This window comes from Xyrauchen texanus, chromosome 16, assembly GCF_025860055.1.
Source record: "Xyrauchen texanus isolate HMW12.3.18 chromosome 16, RBS_HiC_50CHRs, whole genome shotgun sequence".
Lineage (NCBI taxonomy): Eukaryota > Metazoa > Chordata > Actinopteri > Cypriniformes > Catostomidae > Xyrauchen > Xyrauchen texanus.
Genome location: NC_068291.1, coordinates 38,673,092 through 38,697,302, shown reverse-complemented (window position 1 = coordinate 38,697,302; position 24,211 = coordinate 38,673,092). Strand labels below are relative to the sequence as shown.

Here is a 24,211-nt window from a genome sequence, read left to right as displayed (position 1 = left end):
TGGGGGCTGCCATGTTAGAATCACATGACCAGCTGAATACTACTTGCTTAATCTCAGTAACCGTCCTGTTATTTGACACTTTCACACATTGATTAATGTAATCATGACTGACTGTGAATACTACATTTCTACAATGGCATCTGAAACTGAAAACGATTGATTTTAAATGACGCTGCATCCAGGTGTCAGTGTAAGGCTGAGATTACACAAGTTACTAAGTGCACATTTAAGTCACACTTGCATGATGTAAAATTAAGAGAAAAAAGTTGCAATTGTGAGTTTAAAATATCTTAATTATGAGATATAAAGTCGCAATATCTAGTTTATTTCTCGCAATTGCGACTATCTCTTACAATTTGTACTTTATATCACGTAATTGCGACTATGTTATTCTGCAAATTGCAACTTTTTATCATGCAATTGCGACTTTATATCACACAGTTTCTACTTTATCAGATTTGTGACTTTATCTCTTGCAATTTCTACTTTATTTCTTTACTTTACATTTGAAATAGCGACTATATCTCACAATTGCAACTTACAAAGTCACAGTTGTGCGATATAAAGTCAGAATGACCTCTTTTCTTTTTTTAATCTGTGGTGGGATCTGGCATTCATAGGGATATAAGATCTGAACTGAATGTATCACAGGAAACAAACATCTGATAAAGAAAAAACAATAGATTCAGCACTAGGTTTGTTTAGTTTTTATTGGCATTTTCTTATAGTTTAGATTTAACAAAGACATTTTGCAGATGTACATAAATAAAATGTGTGGCACTATTGTGATGTTACTTCGAACTGAATGCATGTACGGACCATGCCCATGCTGTACAGCAACGTCTACACATCGTGAACGACTTGGGTAATAATAAGTGAAAGTGACACGGCATATACATTTATGACCACTTTAGGTGGAATAATCGGTACTGCACACTGTCTAATGGCAATGGATTACAACATGGCAGGCTAAGATAAGCATCGGTCATGTGATCTCCTGCCTCTCGCTGTCTAATACTTCTCCCATCTCTAGATCAAAATATGAAGCATGGCTTATACTGAGTAAAACACGGAGCATGGTTACATAGATGACTGAAAACCTTTAAGAAATGTCATCCAAAAAATGTGTGTGTGTGTGTGTGTGTGTGTGTATATATATATGTATATAATAAATAAACACTTTAAAAAAAACAAAGAAACCAACAAAAAAAAAACTTTTTGTCCAAAACAACACACGTGAGTTCTAGCCATCACATATGCACTATGTACTGTACATTTAACCATTGGAGAGAAAGATACAGAGTAAATGTGACCATTTACTAGACTATCAGTTAAGACAGACACAGAACAACACTTTCTAGATAGAGTATTAAGAGGGTAATAAGTGCATGTGTGCGAACCGGCTGGGTGGGTATCATGGTAATAGCACATGTGCACTGTTGCAGGTACAGCGGGGGGAAGGGGTCAAAGCATTTTCGCAGAGATTTAGCCACTTCCCAACATCTTTGTGGCACGTTGGTTGGCTTCGTCGATCCTGGTTTTGTTGGAATCAGCCTGAAAGACAAAGATAATGGATTACATTGCTGGTTATTGTGAGTATTTACATTATTACATTGTTTTCATGACAGTTACACATATTTTACTCTCCAATTCTCATTACCGCAGTGGTGAAATAGATGGTCATTTTGATATTCTCATTACTAGATCTTAAAAAATGATACATTATTTAAACTGTAAAGTATATAGTCATTATAGTAGTACTCCCTTGGTATCACCTTTTGTTTTTGCTGATTTTCATTTAAAGAAACTTTTTTTAATGCAGTAAAAAATTATTGTTTCGATGATGAGAATCAACATTGAAAACAAAAGGAATAGTAAAAGTGAAACATCTGGATGTGTTACAGTAAAGAGTATTGGGGGTAAAATGTGCTTAAGTGTCTTGAAAATAATGTCACAATGCAAAAAATCGTAATAGTCCTAAATGTAGGCTTCATTTTCTTTATGCAAAATATAATTTAATATTTCTTTTTTTATAGATTTTTGGCTAAATATGACCAGGACACGCATGTGAGGGTTTGCAGTCAGTGTTGAAGGCTCTTGCATTGAGTAATGATTCAAATTTTTTCCAATTTTAAAAGGCCATGATCCTTACCATATCCATAATCCTGTCGATTTGACGGTTCTGGGTGTCGATCTCATTGCCCATGTCGAGGGCCATGTGGCGTAGGTTACCAATGATACCTCCCACCTGTTCCAGATTCTCATCCATTTCATTCTCCCGTGCGTCATTTGTTACCCTGAGAATAGACAATAAAAATATACAGTCTGGGTTTATTGACAGCACTGATTGAGACTGGCAAAATAATCAGATTTTGACATTAAAGACAACATTTTTCCAAGTAAAACAGGATATTCAATGAGTAATTTGTAGGGAGGGGCTTGAGTTTATCCATTGGGAATTGATTGGATTGTGAAAAGAAAGGAGACAAGTTATAGGAGGGGAGGGGTTAAAAAATTAGATGGATTGGTGACATCACCTGAAAAGTGAAGTCATATCAAAAGAGGAGCAATTCTGATGAAAATGTGGGATTTTTGGCTGCATACACTGATGCACATTAAGAGCATGAACATATATTAAGAAAGTTAATAGGATAAGTTGACTTTAAACTGTCTGATTAGAAAGGGCATTAGCCACATCATGATACAGTGGGCGATTCTGTTTACTCACATTACCACTCCAGTGAATTCTGTCTAGACTAGCATGGCAAAGATATAACTGTCTGAAACCATTAAGTTGCTATGGATTCTAGATGAACATCCCAATGTGTTTGTGAACTGAGAGAGGATATTTTGGGACAGCGGACCCAGAGCTGCTCAGTGGTTTCATGACCATCCGTTATGTGCCTGAAGCTACAGTCTGGCACAAAGTGAACATCCGTCTTCAACAGACAATTATATAGTTCCTCATGACTCACTGACAACTGAAGTGCTCTGCACTTACCACTCGTACACAAGAGAGATAAACAAAATTAAGCTACATTCACAAAGTCAGAGTTTGGACTGACAACTTCATAGAGAGCAACAGTGACCACCCACTTTTTCAGCAGCCTTAGATCTATCTCTTCAGCAGTATATGTAGTTCTTCATCAGGAATTTGGCTATTACAGTTAAGGCGGGTTTTTGACAGTGAAGCAGAAATTAAACAGATTTGTGGCTTCTACAGAAGCATTTATCATCACCTAACAATCTCAGAGGTCACATCTCTGTGACGAAGGGTTTATATGTTATTGTTAAAATCAATTTAGTTTAGTCTTTTCCTCACACAAATCTTCTTTAATGGTGTTTTTTGTTCTTGCTTGACAGTAATCATAATGAACTGTCATTGTATGAAGTATTTTGTGCTGCAGAGAAAAAATAAATAACCTACCTCCTTACCCTAAACCTAAACCTAACTGATAGTGTCATAAAAAGCAATTGCTGAAGCATCCACGTCATTCTTTGGGGTTTCTATGGCACTTTCGGGTCGCGTGTTGACTAGCGTGCTCTTCAGGACTTGTACCCCTGTCCTTTGCATTTCCAGTGCAGCACCATATCAGTACAGCTATCTCGCAATTTGACTACACTCAAAAAAGCTTGTAAAAGTAGTTGGTTTTGTAATGCAAACATTAACAAGTCATGCCTATAGTAAAAGTGTATAAAAAGATAGCATTGTGTGAGTAACAGGGTAAAAAGTGAGTATTTATGAGCTGATAATCTGCCCTTTTATTCATGATTTGTGTGAAAGGAAATAAATGTACTTGTTGTTTTAGCGCATCTAGAGTTCATTTCACTAGGAAACTATCATGATCTGTACAACAAGCCACATAAAAGTTTGTTTGCAATAATTAAGGTATTATAATGTGATTCTATGAGACCAAGTTGTTTATATGCACTGATTTTTTTAGAGTTAACTGACCTGCGGATAAATCCTCCACTAATGGCCATCTGCTCACGTTCATCGACCACACGGGCCGGCTGACTGGACACCACTCCATCCTGGTTATTACCCCAGGACTGTCCACCACCTTTCAGCCTAGACAACCACAGGAAGTGAGAGAGATTGAGAACTGGAATGGAGTTAAGTACCTAAAAGCACTAGACATACACTGAGATGAATGACATACAGATATGTAACACTTAGTAGTCAGGGTTATCTACATGTTTTGGACAAAACCGTAACCATGTCTTGAACATTGGGGGGGACCAAACAATTTTGGGGTGGGGGATCACGGGGGTTTGATGTATCAAATTTAATGGTCCTCTTTGGTCCTTTAATAAAGGTAAAGGTAAAAGTAAAGGCACTGAATGCCATCATTTTATGAATAAAGGCTTTAAATGCGACAACATTTTATTTTGAAAGATACATGTTTTTTTTTTTTTAAGTTTAGACAGTACAAGACAAACACTGTGTTTCAGTCATCTTTTCTTTCTTTTTTTGTGCTGTCTCAACAGTTCATATTGACCACTGCTGTCAAAGTCCAAAGAAAATTTTTAAAACATTATTATTAAAATACCATAAAGTAGTCTATACAGCACAAAGCTGTTGTATGGCCCCAGAAACATTGAATTACACTGCCTGGTTAAAAAAAAAAGTCACCGTTTGGATTTGAATAAGCAGATACTTAAGAGCCTATGATTGGATCATTATTGCAGTGATTAATATGTTTACTGATGCAGCGTGTAGTTTCTCATTTCTTAAACAACCATATCGTAAGATGTAACCCATGGTTGTGGAAAAGATGTTACTGTGTTTCAGAAGGGGCAAATTATTGGCCAACTAAGGAGATTGCTGAAATTACTGGAATTGGGTTAAGAAATGTCCAACTCATTATTAAAACCTGGAAGGATAGTGGCAAACCTTCAGCTTTGCGGAAGAAACAAAATCCTTAATGATCGTGATCGGAGATCACTAAAAGGCTTGACGAGAGTTTACAGGACTGGGACTAAACAGCTGTATGGCCACAAGAAAGCCACTTGTTAGTGAGGCTAATCAGAAAGAACGACTTCATTTTGCATAAAGACTGGAATGTGGAGGAATGGAAAAAGGCCATATGGTCTGATCAGTCCAGATTTACCGTTTTCCAAAGTGACAAGTGAGGGTAAGAAGGGAAGCGTATGAAGAGATGCACCCATCATACATAGTGCCTACTGTACAAGCCTCTGGAGGCAGTGTTATGATCTGGGGTTGTTTTAATTGGTCAGGTCTAGGCTCAGCAGTGTTATGCAGCAATAAAATTAAGTCTGACTACCTGAATGTACTGAATGACCAGGTTATCCCATCAATGGATTTTTTCTTCCCACGTGCATATTCCAGGAAGAAAATGCCAAGATTTATCATGCTCAAATTGTGAAAGAGTGGTTTAGGGAGCACGAGGAATAATTTTCACACATGAATTGGCCACCACAAAATCCTGACCTTAACCCCATTGAAAGTCTTTGGGATGTGCTGGAGACTTTACGAAGTGGTTTGACTCTCCTATCATCAATACAAGATCTCGGCCGAAAAATTATTGAACTCTGGATGGAAATAAATGTTCCATAAGTTTGTCGAAACAATGCCATGACGAATGCGCGCCGTAATCAAAGCTAAATGCGGTCCAATGAAATATTAGAGTATGCAACTTTTTTTTGACCTGGCAGTTCATAGTGCACAAGTCATATGGACTACTATAATGATGTCTTTATAAGACACTTTTATTAATGCTTTATTGTATTTGTCCTTTTTAATCTCTACAGCTCCTGCTCACTATAAACTTTTATTCTATGGAATAGAGCTACATTACTTAAACTGTCTATTTTTATGTTACAAGAAAAAGTAACAGCATAAATGAGTGAGTAAAAGTGCATTAAAATGTTTTAGGTGAACTACTCCTTTAACTGGTGGCTCATTTTTTTTATTTTATTTTTTAGCACAGACCTGACCAGAACATACTCAAAATAAAATGGTCTATTTTAAAAGAAGACTCTAAGGAGATGCTGTTCAAAATTTAGAATGAATAAAAATAGCATGTTTAGTTAGTTACATTTTTCATGACATTAACACTCTTAACCTGAAATGCTTGCTGATGCGTGGTGCTGGAATATAAATAAACCACGTGGTTCCCGCTTAGTTTCTGTCACTAGAGTTCTGCCTTCATCGATTGAATTTAAAAATCACAAATGACATTGACGAGTAGTGTTAGACTTTGTTTAGCACGCTAAAAGATATATATATTTTTTAAACCATTATGTTATTCCTGCAACAACGTAATGATAATTAGACAGCGGTGCATAATGGACTGCATTAGAACGGGGGGGGGGGGTGGACTTGTCCCCGTAAATGTATATTGTGGTTACGGTCCTGGTTTTGGAATTACATGCACTAAATGATTTAAAGTATAAATGAACAAACACAATGTACTTCCTTAGTTTAAGGATCTAACAGACACGTCACGTACAGTGGGGCAAAACAGACAATTACATACACGCTGATGGAGACGTAACAAGATAATTGGAGGAAATCAAAAAGACAATTATAAAGGTGAACAAAGAAAGAGAAGCATCCAGAAATAACATTTTCTCAATCAAGGTACAGATCAGGCCTATTTCAAGCATACAGTATAATGTGAGTTAATTAAACATTTACTGTAGATACAGTTTGTTTGATTTAAAATGAAGTCAATAAACCAACAGAAAAGATTTTATCAAAACACAAGTAACTTGCATTGCATCAGGCAGGAAAGGGGAGTTTAGACTCTCTAAGCAATGCAGTTGCTTTCCTATGGGCAATTACATTGACTTTAACCTTTTATGTAATATAGGGCCTTATATATGGAATAATTTTACTCCATTTTATGGCACTTCCTCTAATGCCACTGCCATTGTGACTACAGGAGCTGGTACAAAATGACCAGAGGCAGTAAGAATCTACCATGACCTTAATCCTTACTGACAGAGGCTATGTTTGGAATAGTATCTTTGCCTGCCACATCTCAAAGACAGCACAATCATGAATCATGCCACACAACTGCTTGTTCAGTCACATGTCATAACTAGATTGGACTACTGTAATGCTCTCATTGCAGGCCACCCTGCATTTGCAATTAGGCCACTGCAAATGATCTTCAATGCAGCAGCACGTCTGGTCTTCAATGAACCAAAGAGAGCGCATGTTACACAACTCCTTGTCTCTCTTCACTGGCTGCCGGTTGATGCACGTATCAAATTCAAGGCTCTGATGCTGGCATACAGAACAGTCACTGGGTCTGCTCCAGCATACCTAAAATCCTTTCTGCAGAGCTACGTTCCCAACAGAAGCCTGCTTCAGCTAATGAGCAAGCATCTTGTTGTACCAACACAAAGCCAAAACACTTTCACAGACTTTCGGTTTCATCATACTACGTTGGTGGAATGACCTTCCCAACTCTATCCGTGAAGCAGACTCACTCTCTATCTTCAAAAAACTGATAAAACACATCTTGTTGCACTTTAATCTGTCTGGGATACTACTATGCTGATGCTAATGAAACTTTGTAATGCAGCACTTTTCGTACTGCTGTCTCCTTAAGATGAATCGCTTATGATGCATTATTCCTCTTTTGTAAGTCACTTAGGAGAAATGTGTCTGCCAAATGAATAAATGTACAATTTATTATATGCTGTATACTGCCTACTATTTAAAAAAAAAAACATATGACAGAACGTATATGCAATAATAACAATTATAAACAGTATTATAGTTATAACAGTAGCACCTTTAATTAAAGTGTGTGTAAAAAGCTGTTAACTTCAGGCAGTCCAAACAAATAATAATCAAGACAAAGATGTTAAAAATCGTGGCTGACATTACTTCTGCTATATTCGTTAAAATGTAAATGGAAGGTCAAGTTGAGCGCATTGTGTTGTGAGATACAGTACTCAGCGCAGTGTTCTCTCTTGTATACTGCATATTTTGTCAAATGTAGTAGGTCATCATATTCAATGCACACACTACAAACAGTATGCATACTGTACACTGCAAAATTGGTAAGAGTATTATGGTAGTATACTATTCTGAACATAGCCAGCAATTCAGGTGTGTATATGTACATATTTAAGTTGTATGTTTCTCTGAATAAAAGATCTAATGTAAACAAAAATTCTTTAAAGGGATAGTTCACCCAAAAATGAAAATCCTCTAATCATTTACTCACTTTCATGCCATCCCAGATATGTATGACTTTCTTTCTTCTGCTGAACACAAACAAAGATTTGTAGGAGAATATTTTAGCTCTGTAGGTCCCTTCAATGCAAGTGAATTGTGACCAGACCTTTGAAGCTCCAGAAATCACATAAAGGCAGCAAAAAAGTAATCCATACTACTCCAGTAGTTTAATATATGTCTTCTGAAGTAATGCAATCACTTTGGGTGAGAAACAGATCAACATTTAAATCCTTATTTACAAAAAATATTCACATTGTATGTTGGTCCATACAATTCAGAATTAACTTGCACTGAATGGACCAACAGAGCTGAAATATTTTTCTAATAATCTTAGTTTGTGTTCTTCAGAAGAAAGACAGTTATACACATCTGGGATGGCATGAGATTGAGTAAACGATGAGAGAATGTTTTTTTTTTTTTTTTTTGGTGAAGTATCCCTTTAAGTGTTGTTTCATTCACCTGTGTATGCTTTTAAAATAAAATAAAAAATGTATATTTAGTGTTGTTCAACCCCAAATACATAAAAGGAATTATAAACTACCCAAAATTTAACATTCATAAATACTTCATCAAACAACTGGCATTTGGCAATTGGCTGTATTAGCACTCTTTTCAGCCAGTGATAGTTGCTCACATGAGTATTTATGCAGTGCCTGCATACCATCAACATAATATTTGCAACTCATGAAACAGAATAAAGAAAACCAATATGTCTCCCCACTTGGATAGTGAAAACTGAATGTGCTTGCTGAAAACATTTCCAATTTCATGATTTAAAGGTGCACTAAGTCATTTTTTTCACTCTGAAAAGATTGAGATAAAGACTCAAGTCATATCAGTGACTTAGAAATTTTAATTGTATTGTACATAAGGCTTAGTCCCTGCTCATGGTTGCATTTTGAGATCACAAGACCAGCTAAATACTACTCACTTCATCTTGGTAACTTCCCTATCAGACCATTTCACTGTGGAATAAATTAATTGCTAACTGAAAACGTTTACTTTTGCATGATGCTGCATCCACACAGGTAGGTGTCAGCAATGCTTGTAAAAGTCAATAGAATGCTCATTGAAGTCTGACTTCCAACGTATAACTATATAACTACAATTTCACTGAGATGTGGTTGTATGATGGGAGAACACAGACAGTGAATGATAAACATTTACTTTAAAGCAAGTAAAATATATCAATTAGCCATTTGAATGCTTCTGAGAATGGGTAGAAGCAGCTCCAGTAGCATTCATGCTAGAACAAATTTCAGTACATTATGACTACAAACCGTTCCCGGCCTGGATTTCTCAGCACGCTTGGATAACTGTAGTCAGTAGAACCATTCTGGTGGAACGTCCATAGTGACATGGCTACTCATAATTGATCACTTGGTCAGTCAGTTAATTCTTATCTTGAGTTCGCAGCACCAAAGTGGCAAAATCAATTGTAACCGTGTCAGTGCGCCCGGATTGGAACAGAGCGGTTCAGTTCTGCAACAAGTTTGTTTGGCCCGATGGTGGAAATTACAATAAGTCATATTCCTATAATACAATGATAATAAGACCAGTTTAGGCAATGTTTGCAGAGATAGATAGATTAAAAAGAGTATACGATCCTCTCGGTTGATGATAGTATACAGTTAGAACAACTGCTATCACTGTATATTATCATTTATCCTCTGCAGTTTAGTTGCTGGGATACATCTTTGTGGCTAATTTAACATCTGCAAAGCTAATAGTAATGTTGCCATTTTTTTGTTCTGTTGGGCAATGGAACGACTTTCTCTGAGATAACGGGACTTTGAATGGAACACAGCATAAAACCACGACAACCCTTACCTGGTTGTTTACTGTAGGAAAACGGATATAAGTCAGTGAAACGTAAACAAAAAAATACTTAGTGCACCTTTAAGGCTGTCAAAGGGACAAAAAAGTCCATAATAAACTCACTTACTGAGCAATTGGCTGTACTACTGTATAACCATTAACGTTGGCCATTTGACAGGCCATTATAACATTTTCAACCATTTTACCAACATGCATTCTCATGTGTTGCCTTTGAGGGAATCCGTTCAAAAAGCCAGCACTGCCAGCCATTTGTAAATAACCTGTGAATTTAGAATCTGTGGTCCACATAGTTATTTAAAAGAGTGAGGAAAGTAGCACATGCATATCAAGCAGGCACTTAACATTTACGAACAACAGTCCTTAACAAACAGATCAGTGAAGCATAGAGCCCAGCATATTTGTGCAATCAGCTGGCAGAGAGCAGGGCCTAAAGCTACAACTATGGGTTAACCAGTGCCGCAGCAGATGGGCTTAGCATGCCTCCAGCTAGCTCTACCACCATCCCCATGCACATAGGAGCAGTCCAGGCAGAGTGGGGAAGTCTATGAAGCGAGCGAGCGAGCAAACGTGCAAACTGGCCATTGTACGCTTCTTATTTGTCAGGTTCAGGCAGGCAAGCAGGCAGGCAACAGGCATCACCTACTTGTTACATGGACATGGACATAGACCACAGAGATTTCCTAGATCCGTCAAATTCTTTTCTGCTTCTTTCATGTCCTTATTGATTTGATCCATTCCCTCTTCGATACGCTCCAGTTGTTCTGATTTAAACATTAATCAATAATGCCCCCAAGAAATAAAGAATGTGGAAAAGGGGAGAGAGAAATAGAGAGAAAGGAAAAGTAAGGAGGAAGAAAGGGACAAAAAGAAAGAGAGAGACTTAAACATTCACAGTGACATGAGACAGTCAGACAGCAGCACACAGGTGACGGCCTCGGCCCTTCACCGGTACCTACTTGTCGCAGGGACATACAAGTCCACAGCATTTGCCTACATCTTTTAAACTTTTCTCAGCCTCCGTCATGTCTTTGTTGATATGGTTCATACCATCTTCAACACGTTCGAGTTGTTCTGGTCAGGACAAAGGGGTGACATCAATGAAATGAGATTTTGCATTCTTGCAGACAAACTGTGATGACAAATGAGATCTAAGCTGTCCAGAAACACATCTACGCAAAACGTGAGACATTTAAAATGATTTGGTAGGGGGATTTGATTAGGTAATGTTGAAAATATAGGACATAGAGTACATATGTAGTGTAAGTGTCTTTTGAACCCAATGCATAGTGTTCAAAGTACCTGTTTCATTTGTGATCTGCTTATCATTGCCAATGTGCTTTGGTTAAGATACAGGCAGCAAAGATATTACAGTATAAGACACAAAGATATTACAGTAAAGATATTTTAAGGGTGCAATACAAGTAAAGCTCTAGATAAATTAAAAAAATCACACAAAATGTATTTTTATAGCAATACACTTACAATGGAAATCTTTAGTGCAGTTTTATTGCACAAGGATAAATGTTAAAATCCCTTATATGTTAAACTTTATACATGTTAACCCAAGACTAGCATGATAAAATCACTTACTAAACATCTCAGTGCAAAGTACTATACAATTTTAACTTGTGCCATAACCACATGCAGCAACACCAGAAAAGAACAAAGAAAAATCATTCTACAACAAATAACACATAACCAAAGGTTCATCCGCATAGAAAAGTAGCACCATCCTTAAACACACATTTTATAAAAATTCTAGCTGCACATTGCTGCTTTTAAACTCTTCAGAATGACTTGCGCCCTGGACTTCCATTGTAAGTGCAACTGTAAACAAGATTGCTTTAACCAACTGAGGAATGCACCATTGTCTTATTGTCTGTGTAATCAAAAGCATTCTGCAGATGCTGTCAATATAGCTTAAATTGTTTTGAACACAGAAAATATTTTCAATATAATGAAATATTGATGCCATTCCTAGGCATTAAGACAACCGATGCCAGGGTTTACAGATTGTAGTTGCTATAAAGGCCTGGCATGACTGGGCAAGGGTTTGTCGTGATTAAGCAACAGAGCTGTACTGAGAGTCTCTCAGAAAATAGAAAAGGTGTGTTTGTGAACATCATGAGCCAATGGCTGAGAGAAAGAGAGAACATCATAAGAAAACGAGTAGAAACAAGAGAAAAATTGAGGGAGAGGAAATATGGGAAAGAATTCTTAGTTATTGGGTTAAATGTCTGCTTCAATGTGGCTAGGGGGGTCAATTAATTACTTGAATAGCATGGTGGATCATTCATGGATTGAAATGAACAATAGTTTGAAGGGAAACGTGCATTTATAGGGCTTTAGAAATTTGCAAAATCCCTGGGGGGTGAAAACCACATATTGGAACTTTATAAAAACACACTCCTGATTTAATCAAAGATATCCTGAAATAGTCAAATCATATGCAAAATGTATTGTTCAAGTAAAAGTCTGTTTATTTGCCCTTCTGATTAAATACAAGCGACATAGTCCAGTATGAGGTTACCACCTTATCTCTACAACAAGCCAAATGGATAATTGGACTTTCCCGCTAATCCCATGAGCAAGAGCTGTGTGACTGAGGAAAGATGGAGGAGCAAGAATGAGTGAAACATTGAGAGACTTGTTTCTTCTTTGGCTGACAGTGGAGTGTCTTCGCTCTTTTGCATCAAAGTGTAAAAACACCAGAACTGATAGTGTGATGTCACACAGAGCATTTGTGACATACGTGATGGATTTAGCAAAACAGTTGTGTAGTTATTTATCTTGAACAGACATTACAGATTAACAGTGCTATGAAATTAGAAAGGGACAGCAAATGGCCCTTAGTGGTTACTCGTTACCACGATAAAAAAACGTTTGTTTCACTATTTGCGAAAAGAGCAGAGTGGAGCAGCATGTGAACAGCATGCAGTGTGTTTGACGGCAACATGAGCACTGACACTCATGAAGTCTACGTCTGACCAGTGAGGCGTGTTTTTATGAAGGATAATATTGAGAAGGTCTGAACTTAAATAAGCATAAGCAAGCTTCCAAATGCACAAATAAGATACAATTTACCCTAGTATATTGCTGTAAAAAAAAACATTCTACACTTCAAATAAATAAGGGTACTGAAATCAGTTTTTGAGTGAATATAAGCTGTGTGAGACTCAATTATCTGGCTTTAAAAAAATAAAAATAAAAAAACATAGATGGGTTGCTTTTTAGAAGATGAAAACTTAATTTGAATTAAATTATTTTGATATTTAAAGTACTTTTAAAACCAGGTACTTTTTTTGTAAATATATTTTTGTGGTATCTGTACTTTTACTCAAGTATGGAAATTAAGTAATTTTTTGACCACTGGCAGGCTCTCAAAGAAACCTTCAGATATTACGAGTTTTCAACACCAAAATATGAATACATGACCTCTCAACACCAATCAGGAGGGCCAGGTGGTAAATGTGTTGGATTTAAGATCCAATAGCTACATGTGGGGTCAACTCTATGTGGGTTCAGACCTCACTCATGGTAACAGAGCTGTGCCACCTGCCTACTTCTAAAGAAGAGCTCTTCCTGAAGAATTTGAGACCCTTGTGGGTTCAAACCCCACTCCTGGTAGTGTAGGTTCTGGATAAAAAAAAAGTGGTAAAGAGTAAAGTGGCTTCTGAGAGGGGGAATGATCTGTTGCTATGCGTCAAGGTACTACCACCAACCAGGATGGCTGAGTGGTTAAGATGTTGGACTTAAGCTCCAATGACCACATTTGCACATGGATTTGAATCCTATTGAGGTAGTGTCAGTTCTGGATTTGAATATATCATAATTGGAAATATGGCAGCAGACTTGTGTAGAGCTCTTCAAGAATTTAAGAGAGTGTGCTAGTGTGTTGAAAACTAATACCTGAAAGCACTATATGCTGACCAGAATGGCTGAGAACTTATGGTGCTGGACTAAAGGTTGAATGGGCACATGATCTTGTGGGTTTGAATCCCACTTCTGGTAGCATAAGTTCTGGATTTGTTGTAAATGAAAAAAACAATAGGAGTAGCATTTCTTTTATAAAAAGGTTAGATATATTCAATCTTCCAACACCAACCAGGATAGCAGAGTGGTTAAAGCATTGAACTTTAAAACCCTTGTGGGTTTGAACCCAACTCCAGGTCCTTTGCTTTGATATCTAAACTGAATTGCTTTGATATCTAAACTGAATTGTCTTTATTCAAATCATCAAATTGGTTCAGATCATCAAATCACCAAACTGGGCTTTTCCCAGTATAAATAAAGATCTCTTTTATCATCTACAGATGAATGCTATTGTTATGACCGTGCTTTAGTGTAAAGTTGCTTGGTGCACTCTTGGCTGATAACCCAAAGGTTGCAGGTTCAAAATGCTTTGATTAATGAGAAACCACCAATGTGCCTTTGAGAAAGACCTTGGGTTCTTCCAGGGGTAGTATCCATTTTTTAAAGGTACTCACTATGGATTAGAAAACAAAAGCTAACTAAAGAATAATGTAACAGTAAGAAGCATTGCTCCCTCAATTTGACTATTAAAGTGAACTGTTAACTTGAAATGCAAAAAGTCTACTGAGCTCTAAGAGAATATTACATGCAGCAATTAGAGCACATCTCTACATATGGGACGTGTTGTTGTTTTGCTCTAAAACTGGAGGCAAGAAAGGTGGCAAGATCATTTAAGGCAGGAAATGTATTGTCCTAAGGCAGTGAGAGGAACACAACATCCATAATTTAAAAGAGGTAGAGGGCTGTATGTTGCCTTGATAGACTAATTAAAATTCTTCTTCCATGTGGATAGGAACTCAAAATATTTTAACTGATGCAAACACTTTACAACTGAAGAAAAGCCTCAAGCATAATAAGGGCTTAAGTTATCAGTATAGATATGACATTATTGCGATTAAAACAAGATGCGTCATTAATAAATCAATTATTGTTTTATTGTTCAATAAAATGGAGGCGTTGTTGTTTGTGGAATGAAGTATGTTTGCCTAATTATCCTAAATTTGTAATAGCAATGAATGTTAATAGCAAAGTCTTTTCCCCAGGGATTGTACACAGATATATTTCATCTGGTGAAGAGGAGAGTAGTTTGTCATTACCAGCAACATCGATCGTTCAATTTACCTCTTACATGACTCTTATTGCTTCACTTTGGACATGACGGCGTGACGTTTATGCTCATAGATAAATATATACATTGTCATTGTGCACGTATTAGTTCAGCACTGTAAGTGGAGTCAATCTGACATAGGTTTATAAACACAAGCTACATCTGTAACCACCAGACCAGTGGTTCTCAACTGGTTTTGCTTCAGAACCCAGATTTTGCAATGGACATCAAGTGGAGACCCAACACAGTACCAGATTACTTTAACATGTTTGGGTGTACAGAGTAATGTCTTTAGTTTTGTTTGATATGCCACTTTAAAAAATCCATTCTTTTGTTTTTATTCAGCGCACTGATAAATATGATGTTGTGATGAGGAGGAGGTCGCGGCAGGGCCGTGATGGAGCATGGCTGGCACTGAATCAGCTAATCAGCAGGAGAGCGAGATAAGGGGCAGCCGGAGATGCCGGTTCGAGAGCGAGAGAGACACACATGACCGCGTTGCATACATGTCTGTTTGTTTATGTTGTTTTAAGATAATTTACAACGTTGACTGTTCAGCCGGTTCCCGCCTCCTCATTGCCTGTCCTTATGCTGTTACAGATGTCCACATATGTGATTTTTGGGACATTATTCTCTCAAAAGTTGAAAAAAACATGTTAGTTATTTTGAATAACTTTAAATATGAATAGATCTGTGGGTCATTTTGCTTCATTTTAGTATAATGTTTTAAATTTTATTTTGTTATCGCTGAACAATTTCACACTGAGAATCAATGGGTTCATTCAAAATCTGAAAAAGTTTGCTTTCCGTGGATTTACAGTTGAAGACAAAATTATTAGCCCCTTATGAAATATTTTGTGATTGCCTGAGGTTGTCTTTCAAAATCTTTGCGTAGTTTTCCTTTTTCATGATTCCTTTGACCCTGATGAGATTCCCAGTTCCAGATGCACTGAAACATCCCCATTTCATTATACTCCCACTGCCATGTCTCACTGTGGGATCGGTGTTATTTGGAGTGCCTCTCCCTTCTTTCTCCAAACATAGGCAACAACTCTATGGCCTAGTTTTGTCTCATCTGACCAAAGGACACGTTTCCAGTATGCATCATTTTTCTCTAGGTTGTCCTTGGCAAACTTCAGTCTAGCTTGGAGATTTCTCTTCTTCAGAAGTGGAGTTTTTCTTGGTCTGCAACCTTTCAATCCATTCCTGTGAAGGGACCTAGTTACTGTCTTCGTTGAGACATCAATCCCAGACTTGGCTAAATCATTCACTAGTGTCTTGGCAGTTGTTCTTGGGTCTTTAGAAACCTCTCTCACCTGTTTTCTTTCCAAGGTTTTTGAAATCTTTTGCTTCCTGCCTCTGCCAGTCTTGTTCTTCACTGTGTGGGTCTCTTCAAACTTCTTGATAATACTTATCACGGCAGTTCTTGACTCCTGAAAATGCTTTGATAAATGTGTATATCCTTCTCCTTATTTGTGAGCATTAACAATTATTTTTCTCAAGTCTAAACAAATTTCTTTTGTCTTTGCCATGATGACGTTTTATATTACATCACTTTGTTTTGCAAGATACTAATCCTCAGTTTGAACTTCAATTTAAAGGCTTGGGGGAAAAATTAGGTTAATTAGGTGAGTTAGGTTAATTAGGCAAGTCATTGGATAACAGTGGTTGGTTCTGTAGCCAATCAAACAGATCATTTCTTAAGGGGGCTAATAATATTGTCCGTAGCAGTTTTTTAAATAATAATTTTATTCCAGGCAAATTGAAATAAATAAGGCTTTCTCCAGAGGAAATATATAATAAGAAATACTGTGTTAAAATCCCCTTGCTCTGTTAAACATCATTTGGGAAATATAAAAAATTTTAAATTTCATAGGGGGGCTAATAATTTAGTCTTCAACTGTATATGGAGTTAGGATGAAAATAAAAGTGCATTTGGAACTGTTCTGAGACCAGTGCAGACAGACAGCTCACTGGAAGTTAAGTTCACTAAATACGAAGCTTTATATGCAGACATAGATAGTCCATTCACTCCTAAAATCTGACCAAAAGTTCAGTTTCAGGCTACAGATGAGGTTTGGACCACTCAGCATATTGGCAGATATGGGATAGTGGGAATCAGTATACATGTAGATTCAGAATTTATAATGCTAAATGTTATTTTATCATGGTTGGCAGTGAGTGGATGATGCTTATAATTAGAATTATTTATCAGCTTTACGGAAAATCAGCCGTAATATCTGTAACGTCTCAAAAAAACATGAATTACCAACACTCCTGGAAACATATGAAATCATTTGATGGAAACAAATCTGACTTCCTTTTATTTGGTATTACTTTACAGTTCAAAACTTATGTGGACATCCATTTTTAGTAAAACTATTTACTCTAGAATACTATATTTCGATTGTTTATTAGGTGCTACTAGTTGCAAATCAAAAAGGGAAATGAAAAATGCAATTCACGCTCGGGTCTCAGGAGGTTATTGTAGTCTGGGTGGTATTTTCTAAAAGTTTTATTAATGGTTTTAGAGGATGAGAGCTTTTGCATTGAATTATTTGAATTCACCATTGTTTTTTTTTCTCCTGCTGTCCACAACCCTATCAGGACAGACCCACCAGTTGAGAACATCTGTTCTAGTCAGTTAATACTGTATCTTAAAGAGTTTAAGTTCATGTAATCAACTAAATATGGCTTACTGCACAACCTTATTAAATAATTCCATCAACTTTTTTCACCGTAACTTACCTCCCTGTTCATCCAGCATAACCAAAGTTCTGATACCAGCATCTTTACTCTATTCCATGAAAGAATGGCAGAGCAAGAAAAGAGAGGAAATAACAAATGAATGAGAAAAGCGTAAATAATTGAGTTACATATTTAGGTCAGACATATAACCTGAGAAAAGAACAGCAGGAAATAAAAGAGAATTTGAGCAGGGAACAAACTATAGCACACAGTATCATCACAACCACTGAAATCCTTCAAAAGTGTGTTTAAATGTTTGGCAGGTTATTATAAAAGGCAACGAGTTGGCACACAGCAGTGAGCTAAAATTAGTTCATAATTGTAAACAGAACTGAAAGGTACTTTAAAGGTATGAGAGCATGTGTGCGTGCAATATGGCAAGCCGTTCTCTAAGGCAAACACAGGTTTTATTGACCTAAATAGAACAGCTGATTATCCTATTCTGATTCCCACATTGTCTCATTATTTTAACTAAGCATGCTTGATCAAGCACTGCTGTGGTAAAACTAATAGTAAAACTAAGTACCTACAGGAATCCATTTATTAGCAATGAAACAAAAATGTTGTTAATTTAGCTAAATACGTTTACTTGTCAGTTAATGCTCAGTAAATGACTTTTAAATGATTAGATATTTTCTTGAATAATACCAGGTAAGTGAATTTACTCCCATTTCATCAAAGTGACATGTGGCATAATGCTGTCTGGAAGCATTTTAAATAATATCGGATGCAAGTACCAGATGTGAAAACATTTGTTAAGCATTACTGAATCTGATTTCAATCCCATAACAGGAAACCTCAGAGTGTCTTGCTATTTCCCCATGTATGATATATATTGGCCTATTTTTTTATATAACCACCAGTCAGTTGACATTAGCAAAGTTCAAAATCCTAATGAGCTGCCAACCTAGACTGTATTTTATTGCATTGCGACAAGCTCTGTAAAAAAAAAAATCTATCCAAGATGGCAGACAGAGTCGAGAGAATTATAAATATATTTAATTCAATACAGAAAAGTATTGATCAAAAATAGTCCCATCTAATTAAATATTACTTTCTTACACAGTATTGCTGTGGTTGCTGCCTATGTGAGCATTCCATATTAGCCACTTATGTGGTTCTATTTTGGTTAGGATGCTACCTTAGAAGGTACCTGTCTATAAAGGCAGTAAATAGCAAGGCATCTCACTAGGCTTTGGAGTGATTGAGTCACTCCATTCCTTTCTTGCTTGTTTTAAAAGGCAATGTGTCATGCCTCCAATTCTGTGACCCTTTAAAGAGTGAAGTTATAATTTGATCTTTATAAAAATCCTAGAATAGTCAGTATGCAATGTGATTTATACTCGTTGTCACAATAAAACTCCAATCAGGTTTCTGGTGTTTATAATGCCATATATCTAACAGCATCTTTTTTTTAAAGAGTGAGTCATCTCCACATGTGGGGTCAGGAGTGTTTGCTCCCTATTAGACACTAGAAAGATTCGTTTTCTCTCCTTTGTCTCAGCGCTGCCCTATCAGTAACACATAGATGGAGTTTTTCTGAAATCATTATTGATTTTTTTTCACAGAGCGGAAACTCTGCTATTTTACTGTCTCCATTTCTGACCTTCAGTAGCCATGAAAACAAGCAGAGCACCAAACTATTTGTAAAAAGGCCTATTTAGATAGACTGTCTATCTCTTGCACCATCCACATACAATCCAGAAGAGATGAGTAAGAAACTATCCTAATGATCAGATCTTTTTATCACTAACTAGAGTTAACCAACCTGGACCAGACTTCATAATGGTCTAAGCTGGTCTTTTCAGCCAGGTTTATTTCATCAGAAATGAGGGTGGAAAATTAACTTTACTGCCCACAGCCACAGTGCTGCATGCCCAATATCGCCAGCCAAATAACTCACTCTATATATAAAATTGAACAAATGCCCAAAGACGTCTACAAAATAAAAAAAATAAAAAAGTGAACAGTTCTCCTTACATTTAAACTGTGTTGCACATTTGTTTCTTCAAGTGCTCATTGTTCATTTTAAGCAACAGCATTTCCTGTCAAATGTCAATCAGAGACATCTTACAGATTGCCTGCCAAAGAGGCTGGCAGATAAGCAAAATTACCCAGAACTGTACAAAAGAACACACATTAAGCTGGTGGCAGGTGTTAATTTCACACCCTGTCTTAAAAGTTATGTTTATGTACTTAAATTCATACAGGGGCACGTTTCCCAAAAGCATTGTTAGCCAACTATGGTCGCAAGTTCCATCGCTACCAACATAGTTTTTACAAATTGGTGTTATACAAAATCGTAGTTCCAACCAACATTCGAAAACAGCATCACAATGTTGAATGGTTGGAACTACAGCTCTTTACCTGTGGTTAGAAGCATAGTTTCTTGTTATTTTGATGTGTGAACATAATTTTACTTCGCTGAGGCTTCTATATCTTCTATTCCATATACCTGTGTTATTCTGTCAAGACTTTGACCAAGTTTACAATCACTTAAGAAAACAACTTATTCCAGGATTTTGTAGAAAATGCATTCAAATGTCACGTAAATGCGAATGCAGACATGGGGTTAAAATGCTGTTAAGAACCACACCACTTATGTCAGAGAACATGTCTTATGTGTCAATGTTAATGCATAAGTGGTGTTTTTGAACAGTGCAAATGTACATATGTGCTCAAATGCGTTGGGGGAACCCCAAAATTTGATGTAAAGGGAAAACCCACTTTTGCAGCCAATGTATATGTCACATTTACATAGTGCACACAGCTTTCAAGCCTTCAGCAACTTTCACGCATTAAACACCTTTCTGGAGAATGTGTTAATGGGCTATTATAATTTAATATCCGCAGAAGTAATTACTCCACTCCCTGCCAAACTTAATTAACGACAGCTCTATATTGTTGAACCAGCGTTGTTTGAACAATGGATGTGCGACAGTTACAACGGTTTCGGGAAACAGTCATGACAAGCAAGTTCATGCTTTTTGTTAGTGTAGCTGTAATATTACCTCTTCCACCAACTGCAGCATACGCCGAGTACTCTCCAAAGACTGTTGAAAGAAAGATAAACATATTATTACCCCAAAAAACCCACAATAGTATGATCAGCCAATCAGTTTTTTTTGTATTATTTGTGGTGTTTGGTTGTCCATATTGCTATTTGATTCATACACTGTAAAACATATTTTTGTATTGATGAAATGGTCAAATGATCATCCTTTAAAACAAGATCAATTTAATTGTGAGGATTGTTTTTAAATAAGATTTTAAGGCTGGTTTTCTGAACACATCTTGAATGAAATGTATTTTTCTTAACTAAAATATTTTTTTTCTTGTTTTAATCATAAATCTAGTCATAAAGACTTATGCTTAAAACAAGAAAATCTGCCAATATGGTAAGAAAAAATAAGAAAATAATGAAGCTATAATTTAGCTACATGTATAAGTGAATGTATCTCGTTTTGACGATGATTAGATATTCTGACTAAAAACATTAAGATGAGATAAGATAACTAATTTATTTTATTATTATTCTTTATTTGTTTATAATTGGAATGCTATTTGAATATTATTTGAATGCTATTTTTTAATTGCACCACAACTGGTACAAGGCCATAATGTTTATATTGTCAGTTCTGACAGCATGTAACAGATGCCCGCCAAGTTCAGACTCGGCTGAATGTACAGCAAAGTCTGTTCCCCCTCCCTTCCTTCCTGCTCCTTCAAAGAAAGCACAAGATAGCATTATCTACTCATGAATATTTAATGCTCCCACATTCCAGTCCAGTGTGTAAATCCGAGCTGAAGAAATATGACTGCACAGCTCCACAGGACACTCAATAGCAGACTGGCATTAAAGATCATTATTATGATCTTGATTTTCTATTTAGAAAGCCATTATCAAAAGTCATTCCATCTATCGTATGGAAACATATACCACCTTGTCATTGTGAGGCCTTGAAGGTGAAGTGTGAATTTCTTTTTCTCCTTTCCCAGTTTAATATGCAGTGACAACTATAAATAAGCAATTCGTAGGTTGACTTCCCCGAAAAGGCTAAACACTGTGGCTCTCAAGCACTTTCAAAACATCGCACTGTTTGTTTGAGCGGCCCAACCATTGCAACATTGGCTCAACCAGTGGACAACTTCTAAAAATCAGTTTAGCATTTGAACAAAAGCCTGAACCTAAGAATTACACTTCCTGCACATTTGTGCAACAGACATAACCTCAAATCGCCCTGGCAGCTCTCTGCAACAACCTTGCTTTGTGGTGGGGCACGTTTCACAAGGACAAGCACAAAATCTAGTTACGGCTGCTTGTGGTGCATACATTACACACTCCACTCTTAGGCAGTATTAAAATGAACAAAATTATTTCAGGATTGATTTGGGTCTAAAAACAGTGCCCTCTTCTTGTGATAGTACAACCCCATAAAAAATGAAGGACCTGTCAAAGTGATGGTTCACCCAAAAATGTTAATTTTTTCATCATTAACTCATTAACACATTTTGTTCCATACTTGTTTGACTTTATGTTTTGTGTGGAACACAAAAGGAGATATGTATGTATGGGAAAAGATGCAATAAAAGTGAATGGTGACTGAGGCTAACATATCGTTTTGTGTTCCATGGAAAAAAAAGCAAGTCATATTGGTTTGGAACAACATTAGGGTGAGTCAATGATGACATAATTAAAAAAATGTTGGTGGAGTATCCCTTTAATAACGGTCCAATATGGTACAGAATTCTGATTTCATGTCAACCACCAATCTCAAGTGAACGCAGGTTAACCCTCCCTGGAGTCATATGTTTGTCAAAGTTCTGATTGTTCTGCAGGAGACCAGTGTGATTAAAGGTCAATCAAAGTCAGTGCAGGACCCCCACTTGGCAGGTGTTGAAAGGGAGGCTATTTCAGTTGGAAATGAGTGCTGTGTGGAGAGCCACTGACTGATTGCCACTGCTTCTTCCTGGTATCCAGGCAGCCTCCCCGGCTCCATGACAAATAGATGAACAGTCTTAATATAGAGTGGCTTCTTCTTACACAAAAAAAATTTATTAAAGGGATAGTTCATTAAAAAAATGTATCATTCTAGAATCCTGTATCATTTACTTCCCCTACTGTTGTTCAAAACCCAACTTACTTTCTTCTGTAGTACACAAAAGCTACATTTTTTAAGAATATCTCAGCTGCTCTTTTTCATATAATGCAATTGAAATGGGTTTGAATGTCAGGATTTTCAATGATAAATAGTTATATTTTGGTATTTTTCTACTCACACAAATCTATCAAGTGACTATGAATATAGCGCATTACTCAAATGGACCACTTATATGATACTTTTCTGTAATTCTAGAACTTGACAGTCCCATTCCTCATTCAATTTCATTATATGAAAAAAAGAGTGGCCAGAATTTTCCACAGAAGAAAGTCATATGGCTTTGGAATGACTTGAGGGTGAGTAAATAATGACATAAATATAATTTTACTTTAATTCGGAGTTCTCTGATGCTCTTTAGATAGCATGATCTGTTTTCTGCTCTCAGTCTGGATGAGTATTAAATCATGGTGTGTTACTCATTTCCTGTTCTTCTCCACGCTGGGACATGTCTATTTATACATAGAAACTGTCGTATTTAGGGTTTATTTTTAGTCCAGTGTTCCCACAGAGGTTGAAGGTGTACTTACCTCATCACCCAGCTGATCAGCCCTGGCCTGCATGTCTGACAGCTCATTGCGCATGTCGGCTTCGTCTGCCATGGCTGCTGATGGAGGGATGAGGTGCTTGCCTCTGAATGGGAAGTGTAGCTCTTACTTTGATGGCTAGAAAAAAAGAGGAACAAAAGTTTGTGTTTGATTTAGGTGATGTCAAAAAAGGCACAACAGAGAAACAAACTCCACACAGGTCAGGTTCAACAGTGCAGAAAAAAAGATATATAAAATATTCCTGAATGAATAAACAGACTCCAAAACCAACAGAGCTGTGCATCAAAGGAGCATCTTTGAGAACAAAAATTGAGCACAATATTGTGGCAGTGGATGTATTCAGACTCATTCTAAGAAACTGACTAATCAGTTCTTGATAAACATCAGTATGAAATTAAATCTTACTACATGTCTCTGGTCTTACTGTGCACAAATCACCAGTGCATGTTATTTCATAGAAAAAAAGTTATTTGTAATAACTGGCTCTGCCTTTAAAATGCCTTTCTTTTTCAGCTAATATCACGAATCTCTCTTATTTTTTTAACTCCTCCCCACC

The 24,211-nt window shown here is 36.8% G+C and overlaps 1 protein-coding gene across 2 annotated transcripts in view; it reads right to left on the bottom strand.

The window, feature by feature from the left end:
- Positions 1 to 700: 700 nt before the first annotated feature.
- snap25b (synaptosome associated protein 25b) overlaps positions 701 to 24,211 on the bottom strand; it is a 47,996-nt gene continuing 24,485 nt past the window's right edge. The window contains exons 2-8 of one of the 2 annotated variants that reach the window (XM_052145594.1): positions 23,638 to 23,772; positions 20,960 to 21,001; positions 17,949 to 17,997; positions 11,017 to 11,131; positions 3,956 to 4,072; positions 2,153 to 2,297; positions 701 to 1,554 (exon numbers count right to left, since the gene is read on the bottom strand). In XM_052145594.1, coding sequence (XP_052001554.1) covers positions 1,486 to 1,554; positions 2,153 to 2,297; positions 3,956 to 4,072; positions 11,017 to 11,131; positions 17,949 to 17,997; positions 20,960 to 21,001; positions 23,638 to 23,709 — 609 coding nt within the window. In that variant the 5' untranslated portion in view covers positions 23,710 to 23,772 and the 3' untranslated portion in view covers positions 701 to 1,485. Of the gene's footprint in view, positions 1,555 to 2,152; positions 2,298 to 3,955; positions 4,073 to 10,703; positions 10,822 to 11,016; positions 11,132 to 17,948; positions 17,998 to 20,959; positions 21,002 to 23,637; positions 23,773 to 24,211 lie in introns of both variants that reach the window. The other variant, XM_052145593.1, reaches the window with a different exon arrangement.